General features: G+C 36.8%; 1 protein-coding gene across 13 annotated transcripts in view; it reads left to right on the plus strand.

Moving 5' to 3' along the window:
• Prosap (SH3 and multiple ankyrin repeat domains prosap) overlaps positions 1–26163 on the plus strand; it is a 188815-nt gene extending 162652 nt beyond the window's left edge. For 6 of the 13 annotated variants that reach the window (XM_089857221.1, XM_089857222.1, XM_089857220.1 and 3 more), the window contains 17 exons: positions 643–763; positions 4029–4100; positions 8257–8382; positions 10280–10351; positions 13384–13492; positions 15479–15630; positions 15748–15915; positions 16309–16570; positions 17799–17819; positions 18884–19147; positions 20170–20358; positions 20423–20612; positions 20779–20864; positions 21021–21148; positions 21222–21408; positions 21480–21569; positions 21691–26163. In XM_089857221.1, coding sequence (XP_089713347.1) covers positions 662–763; positions 4029–4100; positions 8257–8382; positions 10280–10351; positions 13384–13492; positions 15479–15630; positions 15748–15915; positions 16309–16570; positions 17799–17819; positions 18884–19147; positions 20170–20358; positions 20423–20612; positions 20779–20864; positions 21021–21148; positions 21222–21408; positions 21480–21569; positions 21691–24731 — 5259 coding nt within the window. In that variant the 5' untranslated portion in view covers positions 643–661 and the 3' untranslated portion in view covers positions 24732–26163. The remainder of the gene's footprint in view (positions 1–642; positions 764–4028; positions 4101–8256; positions 8383–10279; positions 10352–13383; positions 13493–15478; positions 15631–15747; positions 15916–16308; positions 16571–17798; positions 17820–18883; positions 19148–20169; positions 20359–20422; positions 20613–20778; positions 20865–21020; positions 21149–21221; positions 21409–21479; positions 21570–21690) is intronic. The other 7 variants (XM_089857214.1, XM_089857211.1, XM_089857212.1 and 4 more) reach the window with 7 other exon arrangements.

Raw genomic sequence — 26163 nt, forward strand, 5'->3', positions numbered from 1 at the left:
TTAAGTTGAAAAATTGCCGTGGCATAAAATAAAGTTTATCGCAATGAATCACCCATAAATCTTTTAGTTAGCGCCCATTTCTCAGAGTTGGTATATCGAATGTTGCATTTTTTCGTGAGAAAAACATACGAAATCTTTCACTTTTTATTTTATAAATACTTCAAAATAAAAGTGTAGGTTGGCTTTATTAGTCTGAGATAGTAGTTTATGCCACGAATAAATTTTAACTTAGATTAGTTTGTATTTTTAAGGGCGGCTCTATTTACTTCAATTGAAAAGAAATTTTTATTTTGTTTTTTTTTTTTACACCAAAATTTAAAATTTTAAAGATAGTGAGAATTTAACAAAAATAATAATATGAATGAATGAATAATGATAGCAAGTGTTTTTATTATTTTAATTTTTAGCTTAGGTTTACTGTTTAGATTCCTATCATATTTTTTTTTGTTCTGATTATTTTGATAAATTGACGGTTATTTTTTTATTGTTTTCTGCTTCGAGAAATTTAATAATCTCAATTTTAATTTCATATAAGCAAGTCGTAGTTAGTGTTTACCCATACGTTAATCCTTTTTAAAATTAGAGATAAATAAATAAATGAGTATTTAGTAACTAATTTCAATTTTAATTTAATTATGACAGAGGTTGGAACTGGCTGGTCATGAAGTCGATGGAAATGGATGTAGGTGAAGACAGTGTAAGCCAGACAAGCGATGACCAATACATTCCTCTACAAATCTATGTTCCTGACCTTTTGCTTCAAGTGAGTTTTTACTTCATTTAATTAACTTTACTGCTTTAAAGGCCCATTCAGCTAAGAGAGCGCTGCAAGAATCCTAAAACGTTTTATTAATTTATCGTCTGCTAAATCATAGCTCACTCGATCGAGCGTCAAAAGACGTGATCGAGTGTGCTATGACAAAAGAAAAGGAGCTAACAACAAAAAATAATATCAGGAATAGATTAAATTTTAGAAGTAGGAATGGAGAACCGTTAGTATTTACTTCATAGCCCAGTATAGAGCCCCTCCCTCCAACACGTAACGAAAAGTTTAAATTATCTCATTGGCTCACTTAAACTATGTTTTGATGACGTTGCTGACGGGGACGGCGAAAAATAGTAGTTCCTTTTTACCTCTGTCGCTATGACCCGGCCGCCTCTTCTTTCACACCCCCCCCCCCCATCCCGGGAAAGGGGGTCCGGGACTTTGACGTGCGCCCAGATATTACTCTGTTCTCCATTCCTACTTCTAAAATTAAATCTATCCCTGAAACAATATATTAGATACCATTTTTAAACGTTGTTTTATAGTATTTAATTACTATAAATGCTAGTTTATGTCGTTTAAAAGTGTAAAGCTATCCTTGCCGTTTAAAAAATTGACCTAGAAAAATTTAATCAAAACTATTGAAGTTTAAATAAATATTTAAAGAAAAAAATACTTATTTCTTCGCATCCCTTTATAGAGAACTGTCATTTTTGTAATTAATCCGTCAGTTAGTTTGGCGCGAGACCTTGGTTAATAGACTGTTATTCAGCTGTCAATTAGTCTTAAACTGAGTAACCCGAACTTAAAATTGCTTCGATGCTATCTTCAATTTCACCAAACAACCAACCAAGGGATTATCGGTATACTATCAACAGTCTTAAGCCTTGGCTAGCCTATCTTAATTGAACTTATCATGGTAACTCTGCATTAAGCCTAATTCTAGGGGGAATAATTACAAAGCGTCGATGATATCGCGTCGACTGCAGGAGAGTGTAGGCGTCAGTTAATGTGGTGGGTTTTTGAATAGCCTTGCTTGTCCAATCACGCGAATCTTGAAACTTGCGCGCTTCGGTGTCGAATTAACGCTGATTGCCAGTACGTGGTACGTTAAAATGATTTGATGCACGTAACCTCGAGACGTTTTTGTCTTTTGAGAAAGGTTGATTTATTTTTTTTATTATTGAAAGGCATCGTTTTCAATGTCGGATTAGATGAACTTATAAACCGATTTTAAACTTCTAAAGCGAGACTCTGCCTTGGAAACGAGAAGCTTATATGCAGACACCTGGGGTTGTTTTTATTTTTATGTTTGTGGCTCCATGAGGCTTTCAGGTGCAGGAGGAGCTCTTATTTACGTCAACAGCTCAGATTCACATTGAATGAAAATAGGCTTAAAATGGACACAAACGTTTGACCCTACCATGAGGGGTCTCTTTCATTTATTTTCATCTATTTTACCGGGATCATACTTTGACGTGACGTGTGGAATGAGCTTGTATTATATTGTTTTATTGACGTCACCAGGTTAGATCACCATTAAACGAAAAGGACTCTTAAATGAAGGGACGCCTTTACTGTTTAAGCCTTGGACAAACTTGAACCAAAGAGGGTATAAAGACGGCGACTGGACTGTCCTCGCTTTGAACTTTTACCTCTAAGCTCTAAGCTTCCGGTGTGCACACGCATCTTTTTCTGCCCTCTTATTGGTTGAAATACGGTGAAACAAATATTTGAAGAAAAATAAGAAAGAAAAAGAGAACTCCCAAAATCCCTTGTGAAAGCTGCTAACTTCAACTACCCTTCTTTATACTCTCTTATGGAATAAAATAACTTTTGGGGTATTTCCCTCATGGTGCCATTAAAGAAAATTACCTAAAACGTATAGGGTTAAACTCTCAAACAAGGATATCCATTGTTTTAATAATGACATAAATTTACTTGGAATCATTGAATCTTCTGAATTAAATCAACATTACATTCTTGTCAACCGGTTTCTGCACCCTTACCTCCCTACAGAGTAGTTGAATTGAACCCTAGTCCTAACTTAAGACTTTTTCTTTCTTCTTCGTGACCTTTAATGATGAAAGGTCATTGATGCACTCTGGCAAGGCTTAGGGAATGTAATTCCTACCAGGAACCGGCGTGTACCGAGAGCGGGTCATCGCACCGGACATAAGAAATGTTTTTAGAGAACTGTAGAAAAGAAAGAAAGAATCACGATTTTCAATATAGAGAGCTAGCTATCAGAAGTAAAATAGAGAATGGGATGAAACCATTTGAAGAAATGTATATCATGATATGTATGGTTGCCACGAGATTCCAAGAAAGAAAAGTAGAAATGAAGATCCGTATCGTGGCTAACCATTCAACTTAAAGGCATATAAATTGTTGTTACGAGAGCTCTGTTATTTTGTTACGATGCATTGTTCTAACCAAACCATATAAAGACTGATATTATGGAGTGTGAAATTTACCAAGGTTGATTTCCAAGGTTATTGATAGTTTCTAATGTGATTGATTTGAATTGCCTGTTCGAGAACACAATCATGACAGCCTTTGATATGATATTTTGGGATCGTTATAACTTGTAGCATAAGTTTATAAGTGATATGTTCCATAAGTATGGCACGTCCTATACTTCGTAATGCTAGAGACTTACAGCTCGAGCTAGTTCGAAACGACTCTATTTGACCAAGGAGAGAAAGAAATCACAGTAGGCCATGCATCACTTCTGTTCCGAAACCTTTAAAGATAGATGGCGTAATGGTCTTGTTTAATTTTTGCCACGCATAAACAAGCCAATCTTATAATCCCCCACGGAAGGCCACCCTTTTTTCTGCAGTGCCATCTACCAGCATTAATCCCAATTTGTGATTATGGTTATTTATTAAGAAAAAAGAATATAACAATACTGATTTAAATTTACATTAAATTAATTTATTTTCTGACTGGGGACAAACGTTCTGTACAAGTTCTAGTTAAAAAAGTACTCGCAAACTCAATATCTCAAAGATAGAGTTCGGTTACAAAAAATTCTTATCTAAAAGCCTACTTTACAAGGGTAGGCCTAGTTTGAAACTTTTTTTCTAACACTATTTTCAAAATTGTCTATTTTCAACTTAAAATTTTTTAGGTCTATTTTTTACAATGGTAGGGCTGACGTAGGACTAAAACTTTAAACCAATTTTTCAAAACCAATTACTTTTTTTTATTAATTTGCATATTTTAAATCTTGGTTTTTTATTTAATATATTTACAGAAGTGTATGAGCTTTCATCGAGACGAAATAATTTGGAGCGTGAAACAACAAATTTTATCATCTCTACCTAAAGTAAGTTAAATTCTTTATGTTCAATATTACTTGAAACTGTGATAGGGCCACGTTTTCCACTGTTATCATCATCAGAGATCTTTATTAAAATCCAATCTCAGGCATGGGTTGTGTTACGAAATCTCAGGTATAGGTTCTATTACGAAATATCTTGATTGACATTTTGATAGAATTCGTAAAAATGGTTTTTCCCAGCTTCGTTTACTGCGGTAGTCGGGAATACATACGGATTATTGGAATAATTGTGGCCCCCTATCTACAACGTTAATTTCTATGATTTCGGGATTTGTGGGATGGGCTTGAGAACTTATTGTCCGTAACGCCTCATAATTCTGATGGTGTCTCTCTAACCGTAATTTCATTGGTTGGTAACAACGCGAGGTCAAGCGCGTGCAGTGAGATAGATTCTTCGCCAGGTAAAATTCGTCATATATATACGATTAGCCACAAAATCCACCCAAATACGTTTAGAAAATGGACACACAATGATTCCTGTTAGCTAACTAAATGTCTGTATGTATTATGCCTCTGGTAGAACATAGTACGCCATCTAGTCGTACGTTTAATCAGTACCATGAAGGTTTCCCCCCCCCCAAAAGCAGGTGTTCGTTCCGATAGTGTTGGCCACTTGTTCCCGGCAATTGATACACTAGTTTTTTGGTGTATATAAATGTTTAGTCTGTATTAGTTATAATTTAGTCCATATCTAACGGTTCAGCCCATGTGTTGGCTGGCACATGACCTTCCATGGCAGTCTGTGTTTAGTTTGCCCTAAATATCGTGACTTGGCCCATGAACTTCCGTGGAAAGCTGTGTTTAGCTTACCATATGGTGGTTTGGCCCATGAACTTCCGAGGCAATCTGTGTTTAGTTCGCCCTTAATATGTTGGATTGGCCCTTGAACTTCCTTGGCTATCCGTGTTTAGTTCGCCCTTAATATGTTGGATTGGCCCTTGAACTTCCTTGGCTATCCGTGTTTAGTTCGCCCTTAATATGTTGGATTGGCCCTTGAACTTCCTTGGCTATCCGTGTTTAGTTCGCCCTTAATATGTTGGATTGGCCCTTGAACTTCCTTGGCTATCCGTGTTTAGTTCGCCCTTAATATGTTGGATTGGCCCTTGAACTTCCTTGGCTATCCGTGTTTAGTTCGCCCTTAATATGTTGGATTGGCCCTTGAACTTCCTTGGCTATCCGTGTTTAGTTCGCCCTTAATATGTTGGATTGGCCCTTGAACTTCCTTGGCTATCCGTGTTTAGTTCGCCCTTAATATGTTGGATTGGCCCTTGAACTTCCTTGGCTATCCGTGTTTAGTTCGCCCTTAATATGTTGGATTGGCCCTTGAACTTCCTTGGCTATCCGTGTTTAGCTCGCCCTTAATATGTTGGATTGGCCCTTGAACTTCCTTGGCTATCCGTGTATATTTCGCCCTTAATATGTTGGATTGGCCCTTGAACTTCCTTGGCTATCCGTGTTTAGTTTGCCCTTAATATGGTGACTTGGCCCATGAACTTCCGTGGAAATCTGTGTGTTAGTTCGCCCTAAATATTGTGGATTGGACCATGAACTTCCTTTGCAATCTGTGTGTTAGTTTGCCCAGAATTATGTTCGCTTAGACCATGAACGTCCATGGAAATCCGTGTTTAGTTTGCCCGGAATACGTTGGTCTAGCCCATGAACGTCCGTGGTAATCTGCGTTTAGTTTTCCCTAAATATGTTGGTGTGGCACATGAACTTTCAAATCAATTTGTATCAAATTTTTTTCTGTCGCAAACTGTTCACCTCACGTATTGGTCGGCACGTGTGTTGTCATTTACGGTCCAATCTGCATTTTAGCCTGTCATACATGTCATTTATAATATAGCAAACTGTTCAGTTCACGTGTTTGTTTGTCACGAGGCTACGCTGTAGAAAATCTGACGCCAGTTGTTTCTGTTTTAAATTGTTAAACTGTTTTTCGTTTGGCATTAAATGTACGCAAAGGCTAAAAAACGCGTTAGCTCCGTATAGGTCTTCAGTATTTACCGTATTGCTCCATTGCAACTGAAGTTGGTTTGAAAAATATATGTGCGTCATCGTGTGTTGTAGATGAAGCGTGTTATGCCGTTCCCAAGGTTTTTGCTTTCAACTAAGTGTGTTTTGGTTGAAAATAAAGTGAATACTATTCATATTTCGATCGGTGCTTCGTCGCTGCGGGCTCTCACTGACTTGGGTGCTAGTCTAAATTTTTTCCGTATTGATTGGAATGTAGAATTAATGGCAATTAATTAAAATGAAGGAGTTAAATGTTAATACGGGTAAAATGAAAGAGTTAACTATTAATCCGAGTAAAATGAATTATCCGGACATAATTCGCGTGACTTTGATTCAAAAGTCGCGGGATTTTGATGGTAAATTCTACGAGACTAGCATGATCTTTGGTCCGTGTAGTGTAAGTACTTTTTGACTTCAATTCCTCAATCTTGGGAATATCTGTCGTTCAAGCGTTTTCCATTCTTCATTGCGTGAACTTAGCACTGGCCAACAGAACAATGTTTTCTGTGAAAGAGACCGAGTTTTGTCTGTCCCCTTGTTAGTAACGCAACACTCATTTGCATGGTCAGGGCTCGAACCCGTGTCCTGCGTTGATACGCTTCTCAAGAAAATCACTTGCCCATGTTATTTTTCACTAACAATTTCATAGTTAAAGGACCAAAAACGTAATGCATAGACATATTTATTAAGACACTAAAGGTTCTTAATTATTAAGGGTTCCAATGCAAATGGGTCTCTGTGTCCTCAGATAGAATGTGGTTAACGAGGTTTCTGTGTGTGATGAGGCAGGAAAAATTTAGGTTACTTGGATGGAAGTGATGGAAGGGGTGTTAGGGTCAAGTCACCCCCGGTGGACACGGGGCAGTACATGTTGGTATGTGTCTTATTCCCTCAAACTTTGTCGTCCATAACCTTGGCCTACAAGAGTACGCCATACAACCGACAATAGAGAAGGTTCATCGAAAAAAACCGGGATAGATTTGACAAATCAGGAAAAATTAATATCGCAATTCTTTCGAAAACCCAGGGAGAGTTATAATTAGTAAAATTCGTGGTCATGGGTGAACCATATGTTTAAGTTTAAGGAATGTCCATGTTTTTGGCAAGCGAATTCTGTTGGGAGCTCTTTCAAAACGTACGAATTCCATGCAGAGAAGGAAATTTTATCAGTTTTTCAGGAGCTAGGGTATATGTTGTAAGAAATATTTTTCCATATGCTATTATGCTATTCCTGCAAAATAGTATAGCCAAAAATAGTTTTACAACTGTTTATAACGGAATTCCCGTATTGTAGAAGCAGAAATAGTTTTCTATATTTAATTTAAATTATATCTTTATACGGTATGATGGTAAAGTTAACCAACCACCTGATAACTATTATTTATAATTTCCGTTTTCTTCAACCTGAACTGAAAGAATGCTTATTGTCTATTTTGATAAAAGTTTGTTGTTCAGGAAGTTTTTTGTACTGACTCAAACCGTATTTTCGATCAGAAATAGATCTGGCAATATAGACTAATGACAACCTATGCTATTTTCCCCTCCGAGCTTAATACAGTCGAAGGCAGAAGGCTGCCATTACTCTACTCTATAGAGAGAAAGTGAGAAAAACCCCTTTACCTTTCTTTATGGACCATTTCATTAATTGCAAAAGAGAAGCAACCATCACAGAGTCCGAATAGACCGACTTCTCGTGTTATTTCTCTCGTGCCAAGAAGCATGCACCGTTAGAGGCATTAACGAGCGTTAGTTAATCCATGATCTGGTGTTGTCTCTTGGTTGCCACCAGGGGAATACCAAGAGGGTGATCTCCCACTTATGTGTTGCTGTCTCTACAAGTTTTTCATGGAATGGTCTATTTGTCAGTGTTTCCATGGCTGTAAAACATAAACAGTAAAAGCGTTTAATATGCAAATAAAGTTGTTTTTTATTTCAAAAACTATTATTATCGTCATTGTTCTTTGTGACCTCGTAAAATAATGTTTTTCGGGAAACGAAAATATATCTGTATTGTTGACGTAATAATACATATTTAAATGAGATTCTAGGCAGGGTTTATTACTTTTATGGGTGTTTTTCTTTTTTATAATTGTCATTTCGTTTTATTTTTCTCCCGTTTCATTAGGAATTAAAAGAAAGCTTCAACTATGGATTATTTTGTCCACCAGTTAACGGCAAAGCGGGAAAGTTTTTGGATGAAGAGAGATTGTTAGGCGACTATCCCTTTGACGATCCTGAGGCTTTTCTAGAGGTGAGTTGCGCATTTATCTTTGTTTGTCTGTTTGTTCTTTATGCACAGTAATTCGTGAATTTTCAAATTGAATTTACCAAATTGCATGGTTCATATTAATTTGTAACAATTAGTAACGTAAGGGAATAGAGGTTAAAGGTTGTTCAAGCAGGCATTTGAAATACGTCATAGGCATCACGTGACTGAGGAAAGGCGTGGCTCAAAAAAGTTTAATTAATTTTTATTATTTCAAAAATTACCACTTCGGGGAATTAGCGTTGAACTGTTGATTAAATGAAAACAAGGACTATAGGTGTCTAGTCCTCAGTGTGGAGTCTTTGTATCTTGGCGTGTCACGTGGGGCCTGTGACGTATTTAAAAAATTTCAATTTCAACACTTCCCGGTTTCTAGACCCATGCGTATAACACCTGTTACCTTCAGCCAGTTTTGATAAGAAACTAATGAAAGATCTTGCTTAGAGGTTATATTACAATGAATTCAATTTTTTCCCACACTGTATCATCAATAAATTATATTCAAAAAATGTCACACCTAAATAGAAATATTATTATAATATTTCAATGGTATTTCAGTATTCATTACTTAAGGTTCATACTGAATTACATTATTTTAATATGGTAGAAGTTGAAAGTGTGAAAATATACCGCAAATGTTTCCAACTGCGATGCCTAAATGAATTTGAATGCTAATTTACACCGCAGTAATTCGTGGCAAATTGGAAATTTATGAATAGAAATTGCAGACTTAGGAATGGGTGATATTTTTCAAAGTTTAAACTGGATTAAAAATGAAAATTCTGACCATTCTAATGTTGCAAATTTAATAAACCTTTTTTTCAATCGAGCGGTAAATCTTTTTGATCCACGAACCATTAGTGGATTTTCCGAATTTTATTATATTTATAATTCCAAAAGAGTTAATAGTGATGAGTATAATGACCAACAAACTTGTAGCACCAAGAAGTGATATCAAGTTTATTAGGAAGAAGGTATAAATTCGCTCCACATTTCTAGTTTTATCTCCAGTCCAAACGTAGGTCCGGAGTTAATCCCCGCCTCTAAATTAAAACCAGCGATCTCATTGGTTCTTGAAAACTCCTGCACGTCAGCGCGACGCGAATGACGAAAATTACAGTCATATTTTCCAACTGAGGAGAGGCGAAATAGCCCGGGGCCTCCTTTTACATCCCCCCTTGTATTTTGAAAGGGGGACTGCAGAACTATGGCGAGCGAATACTTAGGCATCTTATACCTTCTCCCTAATAAACTAGATATCACTTCTTGGTAGCACTATAGACTATAAAGCTTACTACACATTAGGCACGTTTTGAAACGTTGCTTTAGTGGCGTCTGCTAGCCAGAACCTCTGATCTTACCTCTACGGGATTGGTTGGTTGAATTCTCACAGGCTGAGAGAGATAAGGGTAAGGTGGGTTCGGGCTAGCAGACGCCATGCACTAAACCAATAGCGGGGGAATGGCGCAGTAGTCCTTGATTATTTTAAGACTAATTAAATGTACTAATTACCATATTGTAATAAGAGATCGTTTATTTTAATTTTAATATTTAATTCCTTTTATATTTAGAAATATACCGTTCTTTTTCTTTAAGCCTAATTTGAAAATAAATTGAAAAACACGTGTGCGTTTTATCTCCCGCCAAATTTGAAAGACATTACGTCTTTTGGTTTTATAATGATCCGAAATTGCATACTTTTGGTTATCAACTCTTACCATTACCCTAATCGTTCAACTTTCTAATGAAGAGAACATTTTTCTGTCATTATAAAACGCGTGATGTTGTAACGTAACAATTTAGACTCTCAAAGTGTGACCCTTCAAAATTACCAATTTCTTTAATAATTATTTTTAAAAATTATGTATTTTTTTTTCTGTAGTTGCGGTACAAGCGAAGAATTTATAAAATGATGAATATGGAGGAAAAACAAGTCAAACAACTTCATACCAGGGTAAGGCACTGCTTTCTTTTTTTCTATATCTAGGGTTTAGATTGTCTAATTAGACTGATCTTAATTTTTTATTAATTAATATGGTTTTTATGGATTAAAAAATAATGAATTTGAATTATGTTAGTTTAATAAACCATATAATTCAGTATTTTCTGATACAGTTAAGCATTTTTATTCAAAGACTATAAGTTCATAAGATATGTTCACCATAAGTTTTTAATCTCAGGTTACAAACTGGAGCTTGTAATTTTGAAGTGAGTGTTGTAGGTCATAGATTCGAGGTAAAGCGAGGGAGGCCTGGTGGGGCTCTGCTGTCCAAGGCTTAGTACAGACTTAATTGGAATTAAGCAGCCGAGTGTAGTCGTTCTCGAACTAGCTCTCAGTCTCTAGCATTACGGAGTGTAGGTAATGTTATACTTATGGAGCATGTCTTATAGACTTATGATACAACTATAGTTTCAATTGAAATATATTCGTTATTTTATACGATCTTTCGAATGAAAACTTTTCATTCAATTAAAAATAAGTTTGGTGTATTAAATTTCAAAAATTATTAAGTAAAATATCAAATACATATTAAAAAAATTGTTCTAAGTTTTTCGTTATTGCTAACAGTTAACTGTAACGAGAGAACTTTAAAAGCCCTAAATCCATTCATTATCAGTTATTCATAACAGAGAATATTTGTAACAAGGCAGTTTCTCAAAACAAAACTCCACCCTTTAAAAAACTTCAACATTGTATTTAAAAAGCACTTTAAGTTACTCATCACATTCCACTATCGAAAGATAGCCCAGCCCGTATCAGTATAAAAATGTTTTAAATGTACTCTTTATTTTGCCTTCTTTAAGTACCCTTAAAACAGTTTTCTTTTGCCCTGGAACATGTTTTGTAAAATGGCTGCGAGGTTGCGCCTAAAGAGAATTTGCAACCAATTCAAATAAATGTCAAAATCCTTTTTGCGTTGTTGGGAATACCATAAGGTAATAATGATAATCCAAGGGTACAGTTCTCACCTTAAGCTCTCGTTCTGAAGTAAAGCTTGCATAAATTCCCAATAGTGTGCAAACAAGTGTCGCTAGTCATTTGTGAGTGCAAATAAACCGTTGCCTACAAGAAGCTTGAAGTTCTGTTCGATTCAGATCATTCAGTTCCAAACCTGAGATGCTTTCACAAATTCCACGAACCCTGAAGAGTGGTTAAGAAACGGGGGCGGAAATTCTCTAGCCCCTTAGTGCACACGATCTATACGACACAAAAATAAACAGAAAATTTCTAAACTGTCACGGTGAACTCGGTACAGAGAGGGCGGACACCTAATAAGTATTGTTTCACTTTGGTCGTCTGCTAAGGTTTCGTCTCATTTGCTGAATAGTTATCAATTGGGGAACAAGCCTTACATCCCAAAACATGGTATTCATATTATTTTTAAAGGAGACCCTCGCTTACCTCTTAAGACCCTAATTGATGCCTTGAGACTAGATATCAAAATTTAGTGGTTGGATCTGTCCTTATCCTGAACAATTATTTATTATGCACACTATAGACCTAAAGAAAGCGAAACACAATACCATGGACGATAAGATAGGCCCCTATACCCTTGGAGTTTAATTATTACCCTATGGTGAATGCCCTATGATATAAAACAGACACCACTCTATTACAGGGTGCATTCCAGTACTTAAAACGCAAAATATCATAATTACCAATACGCCATTTTCGCTGTAAAATTACCCAACCCTTTGCCGTATTTCCGGAAACATACATGAGAAAGTTCAAAGAACGAAGACGTCTCGAGCTACGTACGGAGTAGACATGACTCGTACCTTTGTGTCTTGGCACTAAATCTTACGAAGATTATACACAATTTTATACTTAAGAAGGCTGCAACGTGATACTGGTTTTAGGTATAGCTTACGTCATACTATCTTGACAGTGATGGACGGGTTACGTAACCCATTACCCCCGCTTTTAGCAAGGCTGTCAAGCTATCTGGGAAGTTTATCTACGTTTATGGTAGACGAATGTAGTTATGCAAGTTTTATCTTTATTAATCGGAATTGGGGTGTGTGTTGTGGACCCGCGGGGTTCCTATTTCACTTAGACATCTTCAGTACTTATCTATATGGAGAAAAAAGGGTATTATACGCTTTTGCTTCGAGGCAAAATGTATCATGGACAAGTGAAGAACGATTTAGTCTGTTACGTTTATAGAAAAACTTCGTGTTACTTGTCAAGAGGAAAGAATATCAACTTTAAAGAGACTAAATTATGATAAATTTATAAAACATGGTTTTCAGATTGGGAGTGTTGATACCATTCACACCAGGAGACCAGACTACTTGGTGGACAAAGTCCTGCATTACCAAGTAGTCTGAACTCCTTGTGCAAATGGTTTCAACGATGTTTTGAACCAAAGTTGAGACTAAATTTTTATGAATTTACAATGCATAGTTTTCAGATAAAGAGCATTGATACTATTTACACCAGGAGGCCAGATTACTTGAGGGACAAAGTGCAGTACCAAGTAGCAGTACACCTCCTGGTGGAAATGGTTTCATTAATGTTTTGAACCAAATTTGAGACTAAATTTGATGAATTTACAAAACATAGTTTTCAGACAAGAAGCATTGATACTATTTACACCAGGAGGCCTGACTACTTGAGGGTCAAAGTGCAGTACCAAGTATAGTCTGAACTCCTGGTGTGAATGGTTTCAATACTGTTTTGAATCAATCCGTGTTAGAGTTAGTAATAAACGTATTTAGTTGTTGACTGTTTGTGAAACTAAAGCTTACTACACAAAGCTTGCGTTACGACATCTGGTGACGCTGTTTAACCCTACGCAAGGTTTGAAAACCCGCGCATGTGTAGTAAGCTTTAAGTTTTGATTGCATATCTGCTTTAACTGAACAAGTTGTACTTCTTAAAAGATGTCTTTGACTTACGGCCTTACCTGAAATAACCCGGGGAGATTTTAAATCACCCTATTTATCTTTTACTTCTTTCTTTTTTTTATTTGATTGGTGCAGGCAAATTTGCGTCGTATGCTAGAGAATGTTTCAAACAACCATGTGGAGAAAGTCAGTAAACTCTGCGCAAGAGGATTGGATCCCAATTTTCATTGCCCCGATACGGGAGGTAAGGTTAATTTACTGTGATTTTATGCGCGATTTTATTTTTTATTTTACTACCACAACGAATCCTGGGAAACGTCAGATTCCCGTCTCAAACGTGCTTTCTGTCATGCAAATTTTTTCTAAGGGTTCAAAAAGGTTCGGATTGCAATGTGATGAAATGTTTTCTTTTCTGGTTTAAATTAACGCGCGGTGAATTTCTGAGAGTTTTATCTTGATGCACGTGATTCAACACTACGTCATGTGATTCTTTTCTAGCACGTGCATGGTTATCAATAGTTTAGAAAATTAGTTTCGAGTTGTTTTATCAAATTCTTCATTCACACACGATTTTCAATATTATGGTTTTATAATTAAATTTAATTTAACCAGGGATAGATTTAATTTTAGAAGTAGGAATGGAGAACTGTTAGTTTTTACTTCAATCCGACTCATAGCCCACCCAGTATAGAGCCCCTCCCTTTAACACGTAACGAAAAGTTTAAATTATCTTATTGGCTGACTTAAAACTACGTTTTGATGACGTTGCTGACGGGGACGGCGAAAAATACGTAATTCCTTTTTACCTCTGTCGCTATGACCCCGCCTCTTCTTTCATATCCCTCCGTCCCGGGGAAGGGGATCCGGGACTTTGACACGCGCCCAGATTACTCTGTTCTCCATTCCTACTTCTAAAATTAAATCAAACCCTCATTTAACTTAACTTAATCTCTAATTAAAATAAAAACTCATTTAAACACTACACTTTTTGCAACGTCTTGAATTAAATTGAGAAATATTCATTCGCATCTTTTAATACAACTTAACGATATTCAATAATAACAAATAATAATATTTTAAAAGTTCAACTTATATTTCACCCCATCTGTTAATTGGCGCATTCCGCAATTTGAAATAGACCACCTGCATGAATTTTAATGCGTTATAACGTGCAGTAAATGTACGTCTTTCAACAGGAAGAATTAAGTTGAATGTACTTGATAATGGCTGAGAATGGAGATACGTTGAAACAAAAAAAAATATTAAAAAAAAAGAAAGAATTTTTAATCTGTGCTGCAGAAACATGATTTGGGTTTGGCCTTAATTGCCCCGTTCTAAACGATTCATTAATAATGGGCTAATGAGGCCCGAAAATTACCCTTTATTCGCTCACTTCATAAATCTTTTTCTGAATTTCTTTATTTTATATCTCCTTGAAAACGGACAGCTGAGTTTTAAGATAGAAATTCTTTTAAATGACTTCACTCTTTTTTAAAAAGAATTTTTATTTTGAATTTATGTTTTGTTGGTTTTTGACAAGATTTTTCTTTGTGAGGGTTTTTAAGAAAATATTTCAAAGTACTGTACAAATGGGCTACTTGTTTTGTGTACAGAATGAGACCAAGGTTATTAATTTAGTGGAGGCGTTAGTTTTAATTAAGAATTTATGTTTAGTGTTTATTTTTAAAAGAAATGCTTGGTAGGTTGAGGTAGAGTTGTTTATGGAATATCAAGTAGTGTTTTAATTAGTTGAAGGTTTCTGACAAATGGCTCAAAAGTACTTTGAAATGGCTCAGAGGTACTTTGAAATGGCTCAGAGGTACTTTGAAATGGCTCAGAGGTACTTTGAAATGGCTCAGAGGTACTTTGAAATGGCTCAGAGGTACTTTGAAATGGCTCAAAAATAGCTGGAATTTTTTTTTAAATTTTTTATTAAATAACATTCACAAAAAAATAGCAAAAATTTCAAAACCAATTTTTAAATTTTTTTTCGGTTTATTTTAAAATTTATGGAAATTGTTATTTACACGCTTTAAATATTTTAATATCAAAAATACCGGAAGTGGCTTTTTTGCACCACCTCATTTGAACATTACGATATTATTTAATTTAGATGACTAAATTAGGCCTAAGGGATTTAATTATACGATTGAAATAAACTACAAAATGTGTCTAGATCCGGTAATTGAACTTGATTTTTTTTTCTTCTTTCAATTTTAATTATTTACAGAAACGCCTTTAACGATAGCAGTGGCAGTCCCCAATTCGGCGAAATTAATAATGACTCTAGTAAATGGTGGCGCCTTGCTCGATTTTAGGACCAAAGATGGTAGAACTGCTCTTCATAAAGCTGTCGAAAAGGATAACTATGAATCTCTAAAAGTAATAATTTTTTAAAGTTATTTTAATTCGCAATATAATGCGCAAAAGTCTAATTATGGCTTCGGCATCTTGTTTTTTTTTAAATAATATATTTATTTTTTCTTATTAAATTTTTAGACGTTATTAGATCTTGGTGCATCACCGAATTACAAGGATAGTAGAGGTCTGACGTCACTATACTATTCTGTGCTATATGGATGTGATCCTAGGATAACGGAATTACTACTTCATGATCACGCCATGATCGGGGCTACGGACCCTCAAGGATGGCAAGAAGTTCACCAAGTATGTTTAGAACTCATACAGTGTGATAGGACCCGTGTACATTCGGTTCTATATGAGCGATTTTCAGTCGAAAATGTTCTATAACTTGAAAACGGTCGCACTTACTTAATAGAGAGCTTTCAGATGGGATAGTAGTACGTCACACCCTCCCTAGTCTTACCACTGTTCTGATAGCCATATTGGGTGGTCTTAGCTTTATTCCTGCTTTAAACTCGCCAATATGGTTGCCTAAATTATGTCACGAGACTCGGCTCCTCCTCCAACTGAAAGCTCTCTATATTACCAAAAACCGAAAAGACGGAGCGAAAAAGTTATAATCTTCACCGTCATGGCTGGCTGGCTGGTTGTGTTACGCGATATAATAATACTTCATTCTTATATTTTAAATAACAGGCTTGCAAACACGGTATGGTTCAACATTTGGAGCACCTACTGTTTTACGGAGCCGATATGAACGCTCATAATGCAAGTGGCAATACTCCTTTGCACGTATGCGCCGTTAACGATCAAGAAAGCTGTGCCAGAGTTCTCCTATTCAGGGGTGCCGATAAAAATTCGCTCAATTACGCTAATCAGAATCCTTATCAAGTAGCCGTTATAGCCGGAAACCTAAATCTGGCCGAAATCATCCAAAATCATAGGCCGGAGGATGTCGGTAAGATAAATTTCTACTTTTAATTTAAATTATATTTTTTGCTAAAACTGAACGATTCCGTACGACGTACATCGAAAAATATTTTAAAAACCAGTTCTAAAAATACGAAATTAGTTGATAAAGTTAATCCCCAGATGTTTATAAATGCACACTTTAATTTAAGTCAACTCTATGATAACAATGCCTTACAAAATATTATAAATAAATTAACAGAAGTACAAAAAAGTGTGCATTTAAATTTTGATTATAATATTTATAAATTTAGATGCTATTAATTTATTTTCGCTTATTTGGGTTTATTCGGTTTATTTTGCATTTTAAAATTTTCAATTACGATATAATTACCATATTTCGCTTTCGTAATATTTTTTTATATAATTCTTGAGTGATTGCGGTAGTTTTGTGGTGTATTATTTAAATTCGTTGTAGTTATGATTGCTACGATAATTAAGCAAGTTTTCCTAATTACAACGAAGTTGAATCAACAAGATGTATTATAAATTATTATTGTACTACGAAATGTTCTTAAATGAATCATTAATATAAGGTAATATCATATATCAAGATACGCAAAATAACCATATCTGTAATCATCAACAAATGGTTCATACTAACCTACTTCAAAGTAATAGACCTTTTCAACGGAGGGCGTGTATCGTCTACTTGAAATAGTGTTAAGACGACAAAGACTTTAGATATGGCTTCAAATTTACCAATCCTTTGTTATAAGCCATATCAAACGTCTTTGAACCAAAATACCTGTTGTTACATCTTAAAAAAGCGCAAGTGATCAAAGCGCCCATTTTTCAAAAGGGTGTATTTATTTAATAGGCGTCAGTACTGGTGAATAACTGACGCCATTGTTGTGTCCATTCTTCGTTGATGGCAACAGTGGTTGAATATGTCGAGAAAGTTACTTTAAAGGAGGTTATCATGGAACTTAAGTTAATTTTAGAATCATTTGAATTAATTCATCAAATTCTTGTTTTCATTAGTTTAGTCTTAACTGCGTAGAAGTAGTGTACTAAGCCTTACACAATTTCCAAGTGCAATTAATCAAATTTAAAACTAAATAAATTAAGTTCTCAGCCGCTAGGGGGGTGGGTTTCAATTCCTGCTGGCGGGTATTTTTTTTTTTGGGTGAAATTAATCCTCATAGCTAACCAACTATACTAACCAACCATCCTTAACCACTTAACTAGCACTAACTTTTGATTTCCTTTCACAGCCCCACATGGAAAATTGCCAGGTCTGTACCTAACTCTACCAATTTTAACTAGCATGGCTTAACATCAAAAACCCTTCTCCCCAGTCTCATTTTGAAGTGAATAAAAAAGGCCGAAATATTTCGTAGTGTTCAACATTTAAATATCATATGCATGTTGTGTTTTTTTTTCTTTAATTATGTGCTTCTTTTGCAACTGAGCTTTTTGAGTTTAGAGTTTTTTGGCTTTTAAGCGAGTTTGATAAAATGAGATTAGTCTCTCTCTGTTTTTCTATTCCCAAATTTTTTCTGTCTTTATCCCAAAGTCTTACGTGTCGTCTAACAATTTGTAGGCAAGAACTGGTCTTTAAAATTATCATACAACTGTATACTCTTTTCTTTTGTGTAATATTTCAAACGCAATTATGTCTTAGAAGTAGTTAATTATATTACTGTATTTGGCAGAAGCGAATTTTTTAAAGCTGAAACGCTGGATTTTTACCTTTTTTAATCGCGATTCGGGTAGAAATACTTAGTGATTTGTTTGTATTGTGTACAGTGAGGTCAAAAAATGAAAACTTACATCTTAGATCGAGTAAGAATTATTCTCAAATTAGAAGTTTACATTTTTAAAATCGAAGAGTCATTGCTTGGTTTTATCATAAGTTTATGAGATGTGTTCCCATAAGTATAACAGTACTTATACTGACTGAGAGCTAGTTCGAGAACGACGCAAGAATTGACTACACTCGGTTTTGCAGTCCATCTTTCAATCTAGTCGGTACTAAGACATTAACAGGGCTTCACTAGAACCAATGACCGCGTCACTTCATGACCAGCTCTCAGTAACCAGTGATAAACTCATGAAACATATCTTATGAACTTATGCTTTAATCTAAAGGTTCGTCAACAAATGATGACTCTTCGTGTTAAAAATTGCATACGCACTGTACCAAAATGCATCTATTCGCGGCGCACTCTATTGGGCCATTTGAGTCACGTGTCTGACTCTGAACCAATCAAAATTGACAATTCGTGCGCAAAGTTATATTTCAGGGAGGGATTTTTTTCTTTTTGTTTTTTCCGATTTTCTGTTTTTGTTTTTATAGTTCCGTATCGCGAAGCACCTAAGTACAACCCGCGTCGTCGAGCCAGTGCCGCTACTATGGCCTTGTTAAATCGCACTCACAGTGACCCCAGAATGGATCTGACTCTGGGGTTGAAGCCACCGTCACCCTGTCCGTCAAATCGTTCCTTGCCACCATTTTCTTCCGGTGGTTCTACAATTTCCGAAGCTTCTACTGGCTCGTCAACGTGCACGCAGCCAAGTGGAGATGATAGCGAAGATACAGCTTCCGCTAGCGTAGTTACCGGTACGCTAAATAACAAACAAACAAAAACAAAGCAAAACCGTTAACGACACTTTAAAAAACACGTAGAATTTAAAGTACGGAGGTTTTCTATTAGATTTAGTGATCAGATAATGCCACAAAAAGAAATTGGGACACTCGCAACTCCATTAGTGGCATTGTACTATTCACTAACATCTAATAACTCCGAACTTTAAGGCACCGTAGCTATAGTCGCAAAGCAAGGAATTTTAAGTAAATTATCAGCTTGTTAGAGAACTGTTGCACTCGTAGAAAATAAAAAATAACTCAAATATAATAATATCATGCAATCATCGCGATCTCATTAAAAAACCAGAGTTTCAAACGCTTTGAGTTTTCAAGAACTTTCTATTCACAAACTCCGAAGCCAGCCGAAATTCGATCGACAACCATTTCTAAACGCACAATCGCAAACGAATTAAACATTTCCAAGACCAGAGTTTGCTATTATATATTAAGCAATATTGCAGCGTTCCACAATCTAGTTAAAAAACCTTTATGTTGCCGTGAAACAGCGTTTAAAATTCCAAATACACACACTGCATTTCTATGCTCTTACCAACACATTGTAATGCTAAGTTTACCCAGGAAAACTATTAGATATTGAACATCATAAGGTGACGAATAATTCAACTAATTGTTGACAACGTTGGTCATATCAAATGTTTATTTGCCCATATTGCCTTTGGTGACAAAACGTTTTCGTGAGCCACCAACCCAACCCATCTTTATAGTGTTTCGAACTAAATACTTAGTATTCTGATACTGATTGTGCGTTTACTTCATTGTTCACCTCTTCTTCTTATTATTATTTATATTTTGGTCATGCACGCATGTTATTTGTTATATTTCAGTTATATTTTAAGTTAATTTTAATATATTTATGTGTCTATATATTCAACCCGTATCTTGTCTTTAAATAATTATTAAGCACAGTTATTTCAGGTTTATATTAATTAAGTTAAGCGCTATGAATTAACTGGTTTGTTTATGACATTATTTAGATAAAAGCGTCACTAGCGACTCTTCTGGAGTCTGCACCAGTAACAGTGGGACCAGCTACGAATCTGGTTCTGAACCACCAGACGCTACAGACGCTGGAATTGGACCTGGTTCAGTTTGCGTTTGTATCGAGGATTACCAGTTACCATTGCTAGGTCATCTCAATCTCGTGCGAGGAGATTTGGTGGAAGGTTCGTGTTCATTTCAAGTAGTTTACAATTCTGGACATCGGCAGTAATTTGGCAATATTTGCAGTGACTGCTATCACGTCAACGGGGTTGTTTGAGGGTCGTACGAGAGACGGTGACGAGGGTTTCTTCCCACCACACTGCGTTCAAGAAGTTAAATTGAGAAATACAGAAATTTTACCCATAAGGCAAAGGGTGGAAGGTCGCCGGGAACTGAGTGCAAGACGAGTCAGCACCGTGCCAAGAAGATGGAGAATGTAAGGATGAAAGAAATAGACAATCAGCGACTAATACCAATTGTATTAGCCCCAAAATAATAATAATGATAACGAACCTAATCGATATATATGAATTAAGAAAGCCTTTATATTGGTGCTGATAGTCTATAACAATCCGACGATTAACCTGCGCTCTTATTTTCAGTTTGGATTGTAGGTACGGGGAACCACGCACCGTTATACTTCATAAAGGAAAGAAAGGTTTTGGATTTGTCCTGAGAGGTGCCAAAGGTTGGTTCAGTTGATTGTTAAAATAATTTCACCAGAAATCAATGTTCCGAAATGTTTATGGTTCATTGACTTCTGTAAATTGAACTTTAAAATAGCACATATAGTAAAGAATGCACCTTTATATTGACTTTCAAATTAACTTTAACCCATATTAAGCAGCTACTAGTCCGTTGATGGAACGTCAACCGTCAGAATACTGGCCAAGTTTGCAATATTTAGATGATGTAGATAAAGGAGGGGTCGCCGATATGGCGGGACTCAAGAAGGGAGATTTTCTTTTAGAGGTATGTTAGATGATGCCGTTACCTGAGAAGTCATAGAGTTAATTGGTATTAATTGTTTTTCATATTGATTCAGATTAACGGGCAAGATGTGTCTCAAGCTTCGCACGAACACGTTGTCAGCATCATTCGTCAGTCTGGTGATTTAGTAGCCATGACAGTTGTAACAGTTCAACCTCCTCCAGGACAGGGCACTGTTGATCGACAACTTATTCCTAGAAGGCAATGCGCCACTTTACCGCGAAAGTTGTCAACCAAGAAAGGTAATTAGATTTATTTGAATAACATATCTTTGTGGCCTAAGGTATAACGTGTTATTTGCACATCGTTACAGCTCCTGTACCACCCAAGAGAGATCCAAAAACAACATTATCTGTTGGACGAGCCAGAGCAAGATCAATGGTAGCTGGACTTGCTGAAATTGGTAAAAGTTTCATTAGATTTTATGCGCGAAGTAATAAATTAATAGGTTTTCACTAAATAATTTGAGTGATTAAATATTGAAACCTTTCTGCTGCAAGGAATTATATAAACTCTCATTCCAGAAGTCCTGGACCGATCATTGAATGAGTACGACTCGGAAGGTCGTTCAACGAAGAGTAGCTCTATCGAAAGCATTCCTAACAAGCAAAGCGCCAATACAACGCCCTCTGAATCTCACGCCAAAAAGATCGCCTCAATAAGGGCTCGACCGAGTTCCCGTCGTATAACGGCAGCCGAGTTGGAAGAATTCTTTTCCCGCCAGCGACATCAAGAAGGCACCACTAGTTATTCCACCTTACCGGCACACTTAACTAAGGGCAAGATTCCTAAAGTGTACGGTAGCGTGGCAGCGATGAAACGGTGCAAGGCCTCGCGCGGTAAAGTCATCGACCTGAGCAACAAATTGCACAAAGACTTTCATAGTTCACCAGATTTGAATGTGGATGAGATTTATCAAGCCGCGTGCAACGAACCTCTGAAGAAACGAAGTCAAAGTCAAGAGGAGCTTCACACCGTAAGTTTCCGTCATAGCCATCATTCGTTGGCTTGCCCACCACACGCCTACCATAAAACTGGACGCGAAACGTTTGGAGACTACAAAGACGCCTGGAAATCTGTGGAAGAAATTTACGAACGGGTTAAAGCTAGTCGCGATTTTGCGCACGAAAAAGTGAATGGTAATGGCATTTACGCCGAGACTTTACCCGTGTCTATTCCCAAGAAGGGTGAACCACGTAGCAGTTGCCCTCCACCTTCCCATCCTCCGCCTCCCCCACCGGTGGGCGCTGGTGCTGGCGCCAGTGTCAGCTTGGTGCAAGTTGTTAAAGTAGATATCTCACGCTCTATGGGAGAGTACGCCAACGTCAACTTAAATCGTGCAGAGAAAGCTACAATTATGTCGAGTTTCCGACCTGGTGACAGCGCCAAGCTCTACGAATCTCCAGACGCTATTATGGGGGTCGGTATCAAGAAGGAGCACGGACACTCTAGAAGATCCAGCAGTGGATCTAGTCTCCGATCTCAGTCGCTACCGCCTAGGATAGCGAATAACGCCAATAAGCAACAACCTCGCAGTGGAACGTCATCCGAAGCCGAGAATAGTGGAGACTCTGGAAGTTTATACACGGCCTTTAAGGTATTACATCGCCAACGAGATTCTCTTTCCTCTGATAGCGGATTAGTGTCTGATCGTGGTACATTGAAGTCGGTTAAAGGAAAGTCTTCGATGGCTAGACCCTTCAGCCCTAAATTTTGCCCCGATGACTCCGAAGTAGAAAGTCCTCAACATTACCCACCACTTCGCAATCAAAATAGGGAACCGTTTATACCAGAGCCAGATTACGACAGCAGCGAGGAAGATGAAATCGAAACTAATATGGACAAAAGTACTCTCGTGACGTTTGGTAAAGCTGACGGCGCCGAGAGCCCAGTTGGCCAAACCGCCACGGAGGAAGGCGAGAATACGCAACAGAAGAGAATTAGGTTTCCACCTAGTCCGCATACGGAGGCCAAACGAGCGATGCAAGAAGCTAAACATCGATTGAATGTCAAGAACAAGGAGGAATCGGGTGAAGCTGCCAAAGAGGAATCTGAATCTCCCAACGCAAACAAAAGTGATTACCAAAACCCAAGTCCTTTAACCCTTACACCAAACGATTCCTTTTCGACTCAGACGAATGGTAATGGTTCGGACAAGACTGTAACCCCGGAGAAGCCTATGGTAAACGGGGATTTAGAAGTGAAGCAGGAGCTAAAGGACTTGTCTCCGGTTGTAGAAGTCACCTCCAGTAGCGTCAAGGAGAATATATACGCGTTCGAACGCCGCACGGAACGAGCTAGCAATCATAGAATCTTAACTGGTCCCCAAGCGGCTGCTTTGAAGAAGACGAACGAAGCCATTAAAAATGCTTTAGCTGGAACACTGAGCAAAATGCATGACAAGGAGGTGAAGGCTCAAATGAAAACGTCAAAATCGTGTCCTAAAGACTTTATACAGGAAGACAACGAAAAGGGAGACAATAGTTCCAGCGGTGTATCGTCGGATATTGAAACTATGAGCATTGACGAGAACAACATTCACACTCCCATTTCAGCGACTCTGTCTCAAGCTAGTCATTTATTGAAGCATAGAGTCTGCACACGTAAGGGCAGCTTACCTGATTCGGGCGCTTTAGGTATCATGAAAGACCGAATTGCTCGTCGCCAACAAGTTCCTCAGCCTCAACCCGAGCCCGTCGAAACTCACAGTAGACGGCAGCTTACGAAACACGCTGTATCTTTAAGTCACCTACCCCCACCAACAGAATCTGGGGAAAGTTCGGCGGAAGGCGAATCCATCAAGTGCGAGCCAGAACGCAAGAAGGTGTACCACGCGAAAGCGCAAGCGCAAGCTAAAGCGACCAATCCCGATCAGGGTCGAGCGGATAAGGACCTCTCTAACCTTAGTCAGAGCATCGAACAAAGTTTACAAATGATCCGTTTGCAAGTAGATTCCTTGGGTTTGGCGGCTGTTACGGAAGTGGACGTGATGACTGAACTCTTACCACCTCCTCCCGAATTTGACATTCCCACACCCGAAAACGGTACGGAACCGGCTGTACTCGAAGCTATTGCCCTAGCTCCACCCCCGGAGTTCTCGGATGAATCTGGCATGGGTCGCAAACGCGTCGTTCGATTGGCTTCTAACGCGAGTGACTCGTCGGGGCAAGCCAGTTCTCCAGAAAGCGCGATTTTAAAGCAACCCGAGGTAGTTTTTCATTCACGCGGTCATCCCCACAGGGCACCGCATCATAGTCATAGTCAGCAATACGCTAATCGGGGAGCTCATCCTCGTGCCGCGCCCGTAGACAATAAGGAACCAGTTAAGATTAAAACTGTGCTCAAAGAGTTTCGTCAGAAACCGTTACACGAGTGGTCCATGAAGGACGTTTGCGATTGGTTGGAGAGTTTATTCCTGGCTGAGTACAAACCCCGTTTTACCGAAGCGGGAATTACTGGGGCAAAATTAGCCAATATGGATAATAACGACCTGATGGGTTTGGGTGTCAAACAAGTTGGGCATAGATTAAACATGGAGAGATCGATTAAACGATACTTAAAATGAAGGGTTTCTTCTTTTTTTAGCTATTTCACACACAAAATATACCGTTTTCGTATTTGGGGGCTTCTTCGTTGTCCTGGTACCACTGCCAAATAAAATAAAAAAAAAAAATAAGAAATTACAAAAGTAACAAAGTAAATTTAGTGAAGTAATCGAAGCCATGTTCCCTCCATGACTTACGCGTATTTTAAGACAGTGCCTAAGACACTAATACATAAAAAAGGACAAAACTTACGTTCCTGAAACCTTCTTCGGAACAGTTAAAATTTATTGCATTGAACCTTCTCCTCCAACGTTTAAAAAAAAATGAGAGTTCGTTAATTGTGCCATGCGTGAAAAATAAATCCCATTTAAATAAAAGAAAATAAAATCCCATTTGTTTGTTTGTGTAAGTGCCGAAAAAAAAACATGATTTTTTGTTGTTTTTAAGATGAAATAAGCGAAAAAAAAATGGATGGAGACTTACGGGTCAGTTTTCATTAACTTGTTAATTTATTTCATTGTTTTTTTTTATAAAAAAATTTCGACCTGTTTGCACGATACGATAAATAAAACTTACTTCGTTTAATTAATTAATTTAATTTCTTAAATTTAATTTTAGGTTTTAAAGTGAGCTTTTTGAAACAGTGTACAAAACGTCATTATGAAGTTTGTCAAATTATATCTCAATTAAGTAACTTCATTAAAATCTAAAATTAATGGCGTAGTATCTGTTCTTAAAAGCTCGCTGTACGTAAATTTTTATTAGGAGTGTTTCGTCTTCCCTTTTTATCGCAATGAGGCTCACGCATAATGAATTTAAACATAACAAAATTAAATTTAATGGCATATTTAATCGTAATTAAATTAAACCCTATTAAACACCCCATAATTATATAAAAAACCTACTCTCCCATAATTCAACCAACAACATTTCTTTTATTGTACATAGTAACTGTAAATGTACATAAATTCATTGTAAATGCGAATTATTAAGTAATTAATTATTAATATAGGCCTAAAAAGTTGTTTCGTTTTTAATTTCGAGGCATTCCATCGTAAATGTGAATACTCTTAAAAAATAAATTTAATTAAATTAAATTAAAAAAAATTAAAACCAACAAAAACAAATTTAAGTAGAGTTTAGTATAACGAGATTAAAACTAATTCGCACTTGTATATTTAAGCGTCTGGTATGAATGTTTAAATTGAAGACAAAAACAATTCAAAGAAGAAAAAAACAAATACAAAAAAAACAAAATTTAGATTTTTGTGAGGAACGAAATATTTACACCAATAATAATTATTTGTAACGAGAATTTGTGTATTTGGTTATTATGAAAATTGAAGAGTTGGCAAAAAAAACTAATTTACTGAAAAATTACAAAAAAAAAGTATTTAGGCTATATAATGACCTTTCCCCAAAATGACAGAAATAAAATGGCATAAGAAATAA

Source organism: Phalangium opilio, unplaced genomic scaffold (assembly GCF_054372755.1).
Source record: "Phalangium opilio isolate 3A_F unplaced genomic scaffold, DU_Popi_V2 ptg000217l_1, whole genome shotgun sequence".
In the NCBI taxonomy this organism is placed as follows: Eukaryota; Metazoa; Arthropoda; class Arachnida; order Opiliones; family Phalangiidae; genus Phalangium; species Phalangium opilio.